The sequence below is a fragment of the Paramisgurnus dabryanus genome, chromosome 8 (genome assembly GCF_030506205.2).
Source record: "Paramisgurnus dabryanus chromosome 8, PD_genome_1.1, whole genome shotgun sequence".
Taxonomy (NCBI): Eukaryota; Metazoa; Chordata; class Actinopteri; order Cypriniformes; family Cobitidae; genus Paramisgurnus; species Paramisgurnus dabryanus.
The window spans coordinates 20,769,788-20,784,145 of NC_133344.1; the positions used below are offsets into that span (position 1 = coordinate 20,769,788).

Here is a 14,358-nt window from a genome sequence, read left to right on the forward strand (position 1 = left end):
CTGCAAAGATTGATTAGTCTAATTTTCCTTTGTCAGTGAGACTATAAATTAAGCTTCATTTTATGGAATGGGGGATATCCTGACACTTTTATTTAAGTTGTCCCCTAGCCACAGTGTAGCACATTGATTAAACTAAAGTTTATACTTAAATTTCAAAATGTCTGGTAAAAGGGATTAAAGGGGACATTTCACAAGACTCTTTTAAGATGTCAAATAAATATTCGGTGTCCGCAGAGTACGTATATGAAGTTTTAGCTCAAAATACCATAAAGATAATTTATTATAGAATGTTAAAATTGCCACTTTGTAGGTGTGCAAAAATGTCCTTTTAAATACAAATTAGCTGATTTTCCACTAAATGGCAGTGCAGTGGTTGGATAGTGCAGATTAAGGGGTCCCCATCTGACATCACAAGGGGAGCCAAATTTCAATTACCTGTTTTTTCACATGCTTGCAGAGAAAAGTTTACCAAAACTAAGTTACTGGGTTCATCTTTTTCACATTTTCTAGGTTAATAAAAGCACCCGGGACCCAATTATAGCACTTAAACATGCAGATTTTCATGATATATCCCCTTTAATACTACAAGACTATTGTATTATGTGTACTTGCAAACAATGCATTATTTCTCTAACCATCTGGAAAGGAAAATATTTTCTTTAAAATTGTATTTGTAGGCACCCTCCTCAGATTATTTAAAGAAATGTGGGTTCCACTTCAAGTATGCATGCAAAGTTGACTATTACTGTTAAGCCACCACAAAAATGGTTAAAACATGTACCCTTACTGTCACTGGGGCTGTGCCACCTAAAGGGTCCATGTAGTAATGCCTCAGAGGTACATATTAGTATCTCAAAGGTACATATTGGTACATGTTTTAGAAGTTTTAATGTCCATCCATATTTATTTTTCAGCTATTTTATTAAGATACAAACAGAAAATACAGGAAATAAATATGAATATTTTTTTTATAAATAAATAAAAAATTTAATGTTCAGGACTAAATGTCTTCTTTAGGAATCGTCTGTGTTTAGTGTGACCTCTCTTGGCACTAAACAAATCTTGAGCGTTTTTGAGCAGAATGAAGTAAAAAGACTAAATTCTTTAAAATTTGAAATTAGGATTTAATTTCATTTAGGTTTAAGAGATCCAGTTTCCTGCTATTGCTCAAGTGGAAGGGGAGTTTACCCTAAAAACTTGACACATCAGTTTACATTTTTATAGAGTTTTAAATACTACCTGTATTTGGATGTATTCTATTAAAGAGTCTGAGAAACAATTATATATGATCACTTTAACATTGCAAAACAACTAATCTAATTCTGGCATGGTAGCTTAAGACTTTTGCACATATTAGGACCATTTTGAAATATTTTGACATTTTTTTCTAACAGTGTATATTTTTGCAATTTACCAACATGCATGATATGTATCTGTAGACCTGAATATTTGCTCTGACTCTGACATAAATAAATTGTACAGCACTGACATACAAAAAAGACATCCTCTTCACTTTTCTCCTGTGCATCTCTCAATCAGGCAGCTGTACAAGACTTTGTCTAAACATATGGTCATGTGATCAAAATTCTGTGCCTTTCCCAAGATTAAAGGAAGGAAGTCATGTGAGATAGAAACAACATGACGGTGAGTAAATGATGACAGAATTTTCATTTTTGAGTGAACTGTTTCTTTACACTCATCTTAGGGAATGTCTCCCAACAACCATATTTTTTATAAAGCAAGAATGATAACAAGATGTCCTCTGGGACACTGTTACCATTAAGCTAATATATAGTATATCTGCATTTCTGCAAAAAAAAAAATAAACCTAACAGTGTAAACAAGAGATACAGAAGCTGTTTGCTAGGAAAAAAGGCAAAAGCACCAAGGCCCTTAATTCAGAGTCATCACAGGTAATAATTGTAAAATATCAGTGCTCCAGTTCCACCACTTTGAAGTGAGGGGGCTACTGCCTGTTCTTGCCCTGTAGGAAGCCGACATTAGATTTATGACTTTACAGACAACCAAATTACACCGTCCCTTGCTGCAGCCCAGGAAGGCCAGTAATCGCTTAATACACAACAGCTAATTGCGACCATACATAGATACAGAGTTTATGTGACACATGATAAGTGTTTTTCCATCCCTCTGGCACAGAAAAAGTGTAAAGGCAAATTGGTAAAAGAGGCTTGTCTGATGAAGCCGTAATTTGTCATGAATGTTCCCATTTTTCTCTCAACACCTGGGACACAGCACAGGCAATCCATCTGGATCATCTTGGGAACGAAATATTCATATGAAATGCTTTTACACTGATGTCATTTATTTATTATGGATTACCATGCATGCTTTAATGGTTCTTAATTAGGAATTTAGCCTCTCAGCGCTTTCATAGCATGAAGTTTCTTCAATTTGTAGTGTTTAAAGGGACACTTGGTTTTTTTTTTGAAAATATGCTCATTTTCCTGCTCCCCTAGAGTTAAACATTTGATTTTTACCTTTTTGGAATCAATTCAGCTGATCTTCGGTTCTGGCGGTTCCACTTTTAGCATAGCTTAGCATAATCCATTGAATCTTATTAGACCATTAGCATCACGCTAAAAAATAACCAATATTTTTCCAATAAAATGCTGGGTTATTTTCAACCCAAAGTTGGGTCAAAGAGGGACAAAGAGACAATGATTGGTTCCAGTATACAGGTTTATTTTAATGAACTGTGCGATTGCTCAATCATTGGTTGTCTATGTCCCTATCGCTCAGTTTGGATAAAAGTGTCTGCCAAATGCATACATGTAAATTGGTGCTTTGTTCTTTTTGCGATAACAATAATCGTTAAATAGTCAAAAACAAACATGCAGGTATTTTCACCAACTTTGAAGTTACGTGCATCTGTCAGCCTTGCAGATTCCATTCCTCATTTTCAGCACCGTACAGTTGGAAAGAGCAGATCCTGGGTGTTGAGGAGGTGTGTCAGAGTCTGTTGACTGATGTCTACGTTTGCCTGGAGGGCACTTGTAAACACAGAATACACCTTTACTTATAGGCATCTGGCCAATGTGACACGTCAGATTGCCTTTAAAAGCCCTGCTCACCTTAGTTGAGATTGTCAGATCTCATCTGGTAGGACTGTGGAGAATTGCAAAGTTACCCAATCATAAAGAACACAAGAGCTCCTTCGCATACATTACAAAGGACCGACCATACTTCTCTTCAACAGCGATGAGTCTTGGTGGTACCAGTACAGAATCAGAAGTATCGGAGGATGAGTTGGAGGATTGTCCATCGGGTCAAGACAGCGACTTTGAAAATGAAGGCCCCCAAAAGCTTTCTTCCCGCTCTGAGTGTTCTGTCTCATCCTGCCACAGCGACCCGGAAGAAATCAAGGTGGTTAAGAGGCGTAGCCGGCCTGTGCGGTCCAAAGCGCGAAGAGCCGCTGCCAACGTCCGAGAAAGAAAACGAATCCTGGACTACAATCAGGCTTTCAATGCTTTACGCACCGTTCTCAAGCATGACTTAAGTGGAAAGCGACTCTCCAAGATTGCAACGCTACGCCGTGCCATCCACCATATCTCAGACCTCTCTTTATACTTGCAGACGCATTCGACAGCAGAAGCAGATTCGCCTCCCTGTACCCGTACGGAGTGCTACAGGCAACCAGAAGTCATCGGCTCCCTGCCAAGGAGTTTTCAGGAACCCATAGAGAAATACATTCACCATCATGAACAGACAGTCTCCCCAGATACACCTATGTACCAGGATATATCAAACTCAACACACCTGGGTGCACCATCCCCACATTACAACCATTACGACCCCCAGGTGCACATGAGCCATGGACACTACGGTCACCACTGGGATGACCAAAACAGTGATTTTAATAGTGGATATCAACATGGGATGAGGGTCACGTGCCATCAGAACCACGTGGAGACCTACGCAGAGACCGCTAACTCACCTTTGGCTTGGCACCTGGGTTACCTTCAAAGTCATGGATACCAACAGTCACTGAGTATGCACTGAGACGTTTTTATCTTTGTACACTTATGATGAAAAGCTTTAGTTGTAAAACATAAAATCTGATTTGCATTTGTACAAATATGAGTGATGTTTGTTTGTCTTCTTTATGGATGATTTCTCAGGCTGGGAAATATACTGTATATTACAGCAAATGCCTGTTTAAAGTATGGTGTACGTTGTAAATAATGTGTTAAAATAAAGTAAACCATTATTTTTTTGAGGATGCCGATCATGTTGGATAAAAATTTATAGCTTTAAAGATTATGTTCTCACCTAAAATGCATAGCTGAAACATATGTTTGTCATATGCACAAACCCCAAATAAAGCAACTTATGATCAATTTACTTTATTGTTTTAAATCATGTTAGCTGTATATAATAAAATGTGTTTAATAAATAAAAAAAATGGGGAATTGAATCTAATGAATAACACTTAAATCTAACCATCTATTCATATATTATGTGCTATAGCATGACTATGTGCTTTAATATACATTGGTGCTTTGTAGGTGCTATATATTTCTTTTATTATTTTTTTAGTTATTTATTTTTATTATTCGTGCAGCGTTTTTTCTACAAACTAATAGTAATTTCTGAAACAACTGGTTTAGTATCTTCCAGCAGGAGGGGGCAGTGATGCACCTTTTACCGAAGATCTCCCCCTCGGGTTGATATAGGGAGGTTATTCCAGTAAGGTGGATAAAAGAGGTACAGGAAGGAACTGTTTTGAGATCTCGTCTCTCCCTCAAGGCACCTATATGACTCAACTTTGTCTCTTAGGTGCAATCAGATTGGCTGAAGCTGGAGAACTTTATTAGATTTTGTTCACTCTCAGAATAAAAGGTACAAGAAGGTACAAAAGTTGTCACTGGGGCGGTACCTTTTCAAAAAGTACATATCTATACCAAAATGGAACCTATTAGGACCTTGTTAAAAGGTACTAAACTTTTGTACCTTTTGACAGGATCACTTGTTTATAACTGAACCAAAAACCGCATGTCTATTTACAGATTTGCAAGGGACCTATTTAGGGAAATATTTGTACATTTCATACCTTTTGAAATCCAGTTTTGGCATGCAGGTGAAAGGTTACTCGGTACATAACACAGGTAGGCCACTTGAGGGCAGCAATTGCATACAAGAGTTGTTTACTGCACCCTCAGTCATAACTGATAACATTTAGCAGATGTATTTTTAACCCAAGAGACTTGCAGTGTAATGAATACAGAGGCAGAGAGATCGTTGCTGTTATCAGTCGTAGTTACAATTGATTCATGCTGAAGATCTTACTTACCTACTGCAAAACCTTTGGATTAGCACCAAAGATTAGCAAGTAATTGATCCAAAATGAAATTAAAAACTATTATTTATTCATAAATAGTCAAACAAAAAATCTATTTGGCTGCCAAGATCCTAACATGGCAATTGAAATCTCTCGCTACATATTTTTTATTTTATTTAAATGAGATTATATCTCAACTTTTCAAAATTAGTTTGAACAACTTAATTATGGATTCAAATTAACCTACTTTTTGAAGTTTTGACTTCTGATAAGTTTAAATAACTTGGAAAAACATAATTTGTTAAGTTAAAGGGACACTCCACTTTTTTTGAAAATAGGCTCATTTTCCAGATCCTCTAGAGTTAAACATTTGATTTTTACCTTTTTGTTATCCATTCAGCTGATCTCCGGGTCTGGTGGTACCACTTTTAGCATAGCATAATCCATTGAATCTGATTAGACCATTAGCATGAAAAATAACCAAAATTTTCAATATTTTTCCTATTTAAAACTTGACTCTTCTGTAGTTACATCGTGTACTAAGACCGACAGAAAATTAAAAGTTGTGATTTTCTAGACTGATATGGCTAGGACTATACTCTCATCCTGGCATAAAAATCAAGGACTTTGCTGCTGTAACATGGCTGTCCCCTGCCATTGAAAGTTACTTAGGGGACTATTTTCAGCTGCAAAGTCCTTGATTATTACGCCAGAATGAGAGTATTCCTATATCGGTCTAGAAAATCACAACTTTTAATATTCCGTCGGTCTTAGTGCACGATGTAACTACAGAAGAGTCAAGTTTTAAATACAAAAAACATCGAAAATCTTTGGTTATTTTTTTAGCGTGATGCTAATGGTCTAATCAGATTCAATGCATTATGCTAAGCTATGCTAAAAGTGGTAGCGCCAGACCCGGAGATCAGCTGAATGGATTCCAAAATGGTAAAAATCTAATCTTTAACTCTAGGGGAACTGTAAAATGACCATATTTTCAAAAAATATCTCTTTAAAGTAACAAAAATATATGTTAAGTAAGGAATAATTGACGACGGGCCGTTGAATTATAAGAAAATAATGCACACCCACGGTGATACCCGCTTATACCACTGTTACCACAAACATTGCTCAGGTGCCTATTTTTAAGACATTTGACAAGTTAGGTGTGCTGTTATCAAAAATAATGCATACCCATGGAACATTTCTCAACCAATCAGAATACAGCATTCAACAGACACGTGGTATACTATGATATCATTTTTTAATGAATCTTCTTATAAATTAAGGATACACACACTGACGTGCATCATATAAGCCACACTGTCAGAAATAAAGGTACAAAACTGTACCTTTTCTGTCACTGGGGCTGTACCCTAAGTTTCCCTTTGGTACCTTTACATGAATTCAAAACAGAATACAATTTTGGGTAGATTACCGTACCTTTAGGACCTACATTGTTAGAAAAAAGTCAAAATATGTAATTTAGCTGTCAGTGGGGCAGCACCCTTTAAAAAGGTAATTGTATGGACTATTAGGTACAGATATGTAAATATTTAGTACCAATATGTATCTCTGAGATACTAATATGTATTTTTGAGGTACTAATAAGCTCTCTTTGGTCCCAGTTTGTACCTCTGAGGTACTAAAATGAAATCCTTAGGTGCAAAGCTGTACTTTTTGAAAAGGTTTTTGCAGTTAAATCCTATGATACCATAAGTTCATGTTCATCTTTATTCATAAGTCAGAATGCCCACACTTCCAGGGCTACAGTAATTACAATTTCATGAAATCCCAGGGTGAGAAAATAAATGTCTCAACTATCAATCCTTTTAAGGTTGGCTCTGTTTTACCCACTCACCAGCCCTCAAGACGTTATATGACTAATACAGCATGTCAATGTGACTGTAAACATAGTTGAAGACTAACAAAAGCCAGCTACGGCATAGAAGACAGATTATTATTTATTATAATGCCAACTAAACAACCCTGTGTCTTCTGCACACATTCTCTGATGGATTGAGCAAAGCGACCTGTTGGCCATGGCTGAATGACATACACATTGCACTTGGTCAATATCCTGAGTCATCTTGTTTCATCTTTCAACCTGTTTAAGTAACTCTGGATGTTATTTGAATGGGTTAAAATCTGAAAGGAAATATTTTGGAGTAGAGAGGAATCTGGAAGATGGAAGGCCTTGAACCTGCATAAGGAGCACCACAGCTCTGTGTTTTAGATATATTTCTGAACCACGTCTCTGGCATTAATCTAATCTCTAATGCGATTTCCTCTCTGTAAATATCTTCTTTCTACCTGAAGCTTTTAAAAGGATGAAAGATAAATATATATTACAAACATAATGGAAAATCAATTGGGAGATGAGGTCATATAAAAATCTAAAGGTATTATGAATCGACTGCAGTTCAGACAGAGGATTGATTTGAATTTAATTTGCAATTTGCTCCAAAAATAATCCATATGAATACAGATCGAAAACAAAACAAGCCAGTGGCACGTCGACACAAGTGTACTATGCATCTTTATTTATTTTTCACAACGTCTCTACAGCTGCTAAAACATTTTTGGATCCCAGTCAGGAGATCTGATAGAGAAACTTTGTGTCCTTCCTTTGACTTTGAATAGCCTGGATATTTGGATGGAAGTAAAACTCAAACCAAAGAGGTGTACAGTTTTGCATGCTAATAATATGATACACCAGCTTGGCCAACCCTTGCCATTGATCACAAGGTTTATGTTGACTAAAGTGCCATTTAAAAAAAAAATTTTTGTTAAGAGAGGAAGCATTTATAATTTATCGTTAATCATATTTCAATGTTTAAAGCGCTTAAAGCACCACATGTTAGCGACACCTGCAGGACACGCCATGTAAATGCATTGAGATCCAAACCTGCACATACTACCATATCATTAAAATAATATAAATAAAATAAAATAAATACATTTTAATAAAAGTAAGTGTCTGTACTTCATATAATGCAGTAATTTATTCATTTGCACCTCTTGAATTTTATTGCATCTGAAACTTAATTCATGATTATTTACATCTCATCTTATCATTTACTCAAGCTCATGTACTCCCAAATCTCTGACTTACTTTCTTGTGTGGATCACAAACTTATTTTTGAAAAATACCAATGTGATCTTAAAGGCGGGGTGCATGATCTCTGAAAGCCATTGTTGATATATGAAATCACCTAAACACCCCTACCCCAATAGAATCTGGACCTTTTTTTGATAGACCCGCCCCACACATACACAACCCAGGCAATGATGTCGGGTAGTAGACAAGCACCTTACTGCTGAATGGCTACAAGTGTGTTTTGGTACTCTGCCCAACTTCGTTTTCCAAAGTATTTTTAAAAGATCATGCACCCCGCCTTTAAGTCATAATGAGAGTGAATGGTAACAATGCCTGTAACTGGTCCCCATCCACTCTCATTGCATAACTGCATGTTAGCCCATCATAAAGAGGAAAGTGTATTGGTAGTCACGCATCCCGGGGTGGAAGCGCACCATCCGTTATCCTATCTGGGCTTGGCCCAACTCCGTTTTCCAAAGTATTTTTAAAAAATCATGCACCCCGCCTTTAAGTCATAATGAAAGTGAATGGTAACAATGCTTGTAACTGGTCCCCATCTATTCTCATTGCATAACTGCGTGTTAGCCCATCATAAAGAACAAAGTGTATTGGTAGTCACGCATCCCGGGGTGGAAGCGCACCATCCGTTATCCCATCTGATCGTTGACTCAGATTTAGGTGAACCTGTCAGCACGACAAAGCCCCGTTTATCCTCAATCACAATAAAGACAGTGTTTGTTAATCATTGAATAACAGTGGCATAAACACATGGCCAACCCATAGAGACTTGTCAGATCTGGACTGACAGAGAGTATGAATTAGTTGTGCCCTGCCCTGGGGAAAATGGACAGCATGTTATTTCGACATGACATTTTGTACTACCAAATCTAGAAATCTGGGATTGTTGCACTGGAGCATCTGTTCAAGTCTTTATTTATACATCAAATAATCTCTTCATAATTTATATAATCATTAATTATGCATTCATATGTTATGAATGTCCACACCCAGTCACTCACCATATTGAATTGCATACATTTTCTACTGTATTACAGTGGTGTAAAAAAGTGTTGGTCCCCTTACTGATTTTTTTTTGCATGTTTGTCACACACTTTAATGATTCAGATCATCAAACAAATTTAAATATTAATCAAAGTAAACACAACATGCAGTTTTTAAATGTAGGTTTTTATTATGAATGGAAAACAAAATCCAAACACACATGGCCCCGTGTGAAAAAGTGATTGCCCCTAAACCTAGTAACTAGTTGGGCTACCCTTAGCCTCAACAACTGCAATCAAACGTTTGCAATAACTTGCAATGAGTCTGTTACAGCGCTGTGGAGAAATGTTGGCCCACTCATCTTTGCCGAATTGTTGTAATTCAGCCAGATTTGAGAGTTTTCGAGGATAAAGTGCCTTTTTAAGGTCAGGACTTTGACTAGGCCACTCCAAAGTCTTCATTTTGTTTTTCTTCAGCCATTCAGAGCTGGACTTGCTGGTGTGTTTTGGATCATTGCCCTGCTGCAGAACCTAAGTTCACTTCAGCTTGAGGTCACAAACAGATTATTTTACCATAACAATGAAAACCTTCATTTAAAACTGCATGTTGTGTTTACTGGTGTTATCTTTGATTAATATTTAAATTAGTTTGAAACATTAAAGTGTGACAAACATGCAAAAAAAAAAAAACTTTTTCACATGAAGGTCATGTCACACTGTGACAAAAATGGTTAAAAATTGTCCCTAGCTGTCACTAGGGCGGTACTCTTTCAAAAAGTACACCTTTGCAAACAAAGAGTTCATATTATAAGTAGGGGAAAGTACATTTTTTTTGCTGTGGTCAATAACTCACAAGTGTGGTCTATCAATACAAGGTGAAATTTTGTAAATTTATAAAACGACTTCAGTATAATTTCACTTTAAACATAAGTAGTGAATTGTTACTTTCGACCCCACCTGCAGGGACGAAAGTAACACAACAAAACAAGATAGATTTTTGTGTTACACATGTTTTTAGTAAATATACATGACTATGACCTTGTTAATATGTAACTGCAAACATATTTTGTAATTTATCTTTGTAAAAAATAATGAATTTACATTTTCATTAAATTAATAAATTTCAGTTTTATCAAATGTTTCAAAAGCAACAAACAGTACAAACTTAAATTGTTAAGAATAAAATATTTTTTTCAACAGTTTGAACACTATAAAAATGAAATTAAATCAGATTAGAATAATATAAATTTTCAACATATACAACAATATTAGCAGGGGGTCAAAAGTAACAAGTTTTACTTTCGTCCCAATAGGATCTCCTCACATTTAAACACAATTTACTTTAATTATGAAAATCTCAGAAAAGTGAAACTAAAGGATGTGTTAGTTCACTAAATAACCTGTAGATTGATCAGTTTTTTAACAAATGAAACCAGAAACACGTTATAAGAAAAAAATGACCGCTTTAGGAAATCATGGTTGAAAACAACTTTCTTAATCTACACGCAGAAAACGGTGAGTAAATAACGCAATATTTGTTAGGTCTGTCAAGGGTTTGTGTGCTAAAGATTCTGTCATAGTCTGGGATGTAAATGTTATCAGGGCTCGGAGAAAATTGCTTTGTTACTTTCATCCTACGTTACTTTTGCTCCGGTTCTCCCCTACATAGGTACCAAATTTATACATATCTGTACCTAAATTTGACATATTAGGACATTTTTAGGTATACTGCCCCAATGAAAGCAAAGGACCATTTTTAAAAAAATTTCTGACAGCGCATAAAGGTCAACATATTGTTGTGTTTCTTGAAATATTTATATATTTGTGGTATTTTAAGGATCTGCCCCTGATGCAATGCATTTCAAGCAAAGAGTGTTTTGTTGACAATCAAGTGACTCACAAATATTGCCTGCCTTTTGATTGGTTAGTCTCATTTCAAACTTGCCCCATGGGTTGAGCCAGTGTTTTATTTCTCTGGATGCTGGGATGCCCAAACAAACAAAGCAATGTTTTGACAGCATCACAGTGTTGACACTTTTCGGAAAATCGGCATACAGTATAAAAGGCTGTGCGTATTTAGATGGAATCTGGGATATTCGAAAAATATTCCACAGACTTCAGTTTACATTTAAAAATAATTTTTTTAATGAGATTCAATAAGTGATGTATCTTGCAGTGTGGAGTGGATATCATGAGGGCTTTCTCGATCGCATTGAGTCCTGCAGTCACAGTTTCAGGAAATGTGTCTGGCTTTTGATCTTACATCAACTTGTCATAGCACTGGCTGTTAACATTACATACCTTTCTCGTATTTAGTATTTAGTTAGTGTTGTCATTAATCTAAAAAGTAAACGCCCCATACTGCAATCTCACTTCCACTTTTTCTCCATCTCAAAATAGCTCTTATATCTATTTTTATGCTTTTCCACAAAGATAGCATGAAAACATCATCTGCCATTCAGTTTGTGTGCCGACATGGGTTGCTCGGAGGAAGCAGGTGTAAAGGTGTCAAGCGTGGTGCTCCTGGGCTCTGCGTGTTGCCCCCTGCTGACGCTTTTCAAGCCTTGATTCTCATCCCTTTTTCTTCCCAGGGGACATCCAGCTTTGCCTATCTGCCTGGCAGGCAACACCAAGGGGATGAACCCAGCTGCTTGGTGTTATTTGTAACTGTGATGTGCCAACTGGGGCAGCATTTATAAACAGCCAGCAGTCAAAGTAGCCTGCTAGAAACAATGCTGCAAAACCTTCAGTTGTTTCCATGTTATTGTATTTTTAAAGTCTAACACTACATTGTTCTGTTCAAGAAATAGTTCACCTGAAAATGAAAATTTCATCAAGGAGTTTGGCAGGTGCTTTTATCCAAAGTGACTTATTGTTCTTTTCAATTAAATTTTTATTAATTTTAAATTTATTTATGTAGCTCATTGTTCATTATTACAAAGTAATAATATAAGGTAAAAAAATAAAAGTTATACAACACCAAATCCAGCAAGTTATGATGCAATGCATTTCATTCAAGGAGAGTTTTGACAGTGTCACTTCATTAGAATCAAACGACTCACTTTCCTTTTTGTTTAAACAAGACCCTGCAGTCTTTTGTCAACGCCTATTTACCACACAGCCGCCAGTGGCCAGACACGCAGCGATAACCTTCAAAGCTTAGCAATCCAATTTCCTGCAGTCTCTCATTTGCATGTGCTGTGCCCTGCCTGATATGTTAGAGCATTAGCTACATATATCCACTTGACTTTTACTGCATCCTTATGGAGTAAAGCACATCACTCCGGAAAGACAAGCGCATGCCTCATGTGTCTGTGAAATGACGCTGTTCCCCAGCGTATAGCATGTGCAGTGTTATATTTCTCTGTTAATTAAAAGTAAGGGGTAAAAACAGCTTGTTAACACCCACAGGGCAAGTGGAGGGGTTATGGTCATCTCCCAGACATAATCAGTAATTGTCAGCAAGGTTGAACCTTAAGAGGCAGTCATGTAGAATTTATTTAATTGACAATAACCAGTGCAGACACGGTGTGGTTATTTTTATGTTCTCGGCTAGGTTAATACACAGTAGGAACCGTGAGACAACCCAGTAAATTGTTCTTCAATCTGCTAACACAAACAAGAATACAAGTGATGCTACAAGCAAACAGAGACATGTAAATACTATGTAAATATCAAACACAAATGTTGTGTTCCTATTCACATACAGCAAAAAATATATTTTCAAACATAATTTTAAATACACTAGTCAACATTTGAACTGGATCAAAAACATTCATCAAAGTTGTCCTAAGACAAGAACGGGTTGAAGAATTGGTTTTAAAACAACTTTTAGGAAAGGTTTTGATCCACTTCAAATGTTGACTGGTATATATTAAAAAATTTACAAAAACTGGCAAAAAAAAATACTTAAAATATTTTTAAAAATAAATATATTTTAAAGCATTTATATTCATGTTGAATTGAAAGAAAAACTTTGTTACAAATCTGTAAACATAAATGAAATATTTCAACTGCAAAAATATACTTATAATTTTATATTTTGTACAAACTTTTCTATTTTGGTCAGGAAATAAATATATATATATTTTTATTGTAAATTTATAAATGTAATCGCTGCACCTTAAATAGATTTTGAAATATATGTTAATATATAAAGGTTAAAACTAAATAATAAATATTTTTAATGCTGTTATAATATTTTTAAGCTTTACTTTCTATCAAAAGTATTTTGCTTATATTTAAAACATTTATTTGGCCAAAGAAATGTCTTTTTTTGCTGTGTGGTTTGCTAGAACATTACGTTAATGTAAAGTTCATGGGTTTGATCCCACAAAATGTTAAAAAAAGGGTCCCAAGCATCACTGGGGCAGTAGTCTTTAACTAATTCCCCGCCAGCCATTTTTTGAAAAGTTGCCTGTCAGTTTTTTTTTTGTTTTTTCACAAAAGTTTCACAAAATGCCTTCCAGGAAAATTTTCAATGTCTTTATTCATAAATATGTCCTCGTTGGTGTCAAATGACCTCTGCCAGGGATCTGACTTTTCTTTGTAATCTTAGAATTTCTTCTCTTTACTTACATTGAACGGGTAAGTCCAAGAAGGCATCCATATCGTTCCGCCGTATTGATAAACTATAATAGCAGAGAGGGACAAAAAGCACTAGCCTACCAACACGTTTCCAAAATGCGTTTTCATTCAGAAAACGTGAACCAGCTGAAACGGACAAGGTGATCAGTGAGTACATAACGGCTACCGTAGTTGCAAAACGCATTTGGAAAGGGGAGGAGCTAGTAAGCACTGTTCATTTGAATGCAAAATACAATTCCACCACTAGATGGGGGTAGATCCTACTGATTGCCCCTTTAAATTAGTGAATAATGTTTTGGCTTCAGTTTTTTTCATTCATTGGGTATGTGTGGTATTGCAGATTAACATAAAAATGAATCAGGAACATGTTTTTT

The 14,358-nt window shown here is 36.0% G+C and overlaps 1 protein-coding gene across 1 annotated transcript; it reads left to right on the forward strand.

Annotated features, from left to right (window-relative positions):
- The first annotated feature begins 3,137 nt into the window (after positions 1-3,137).
- Positions 3,138-4,306, forward strand: LOC135770440 (class A basic helix-loop-helix protein 9). The gene has a single exon (XM_065280133.1). The coding sequence runs from the start codon at positions 3,220-3,222 to the stop codon at positions 4,018-4,020; it is 801 nt and encodes a 266-aa protein (XP_065136205.1). The 5' UTR covers positions 3,138-3,219; the 3' UTR covers positions 4,021-4,306.
- The last annotated feature ends 10,052 nt before the right edge of the window (positions 4,307-14,358 follow it).

Coding starts and splice junctions, on each gene's coding strand:
- LOC135770440 (XM_065280133.1), top strand. CDS start 3,220: ATGAGTCTTGGTGGTACCAGTACAGAATCAGAAGTATCGGAGGATGAG.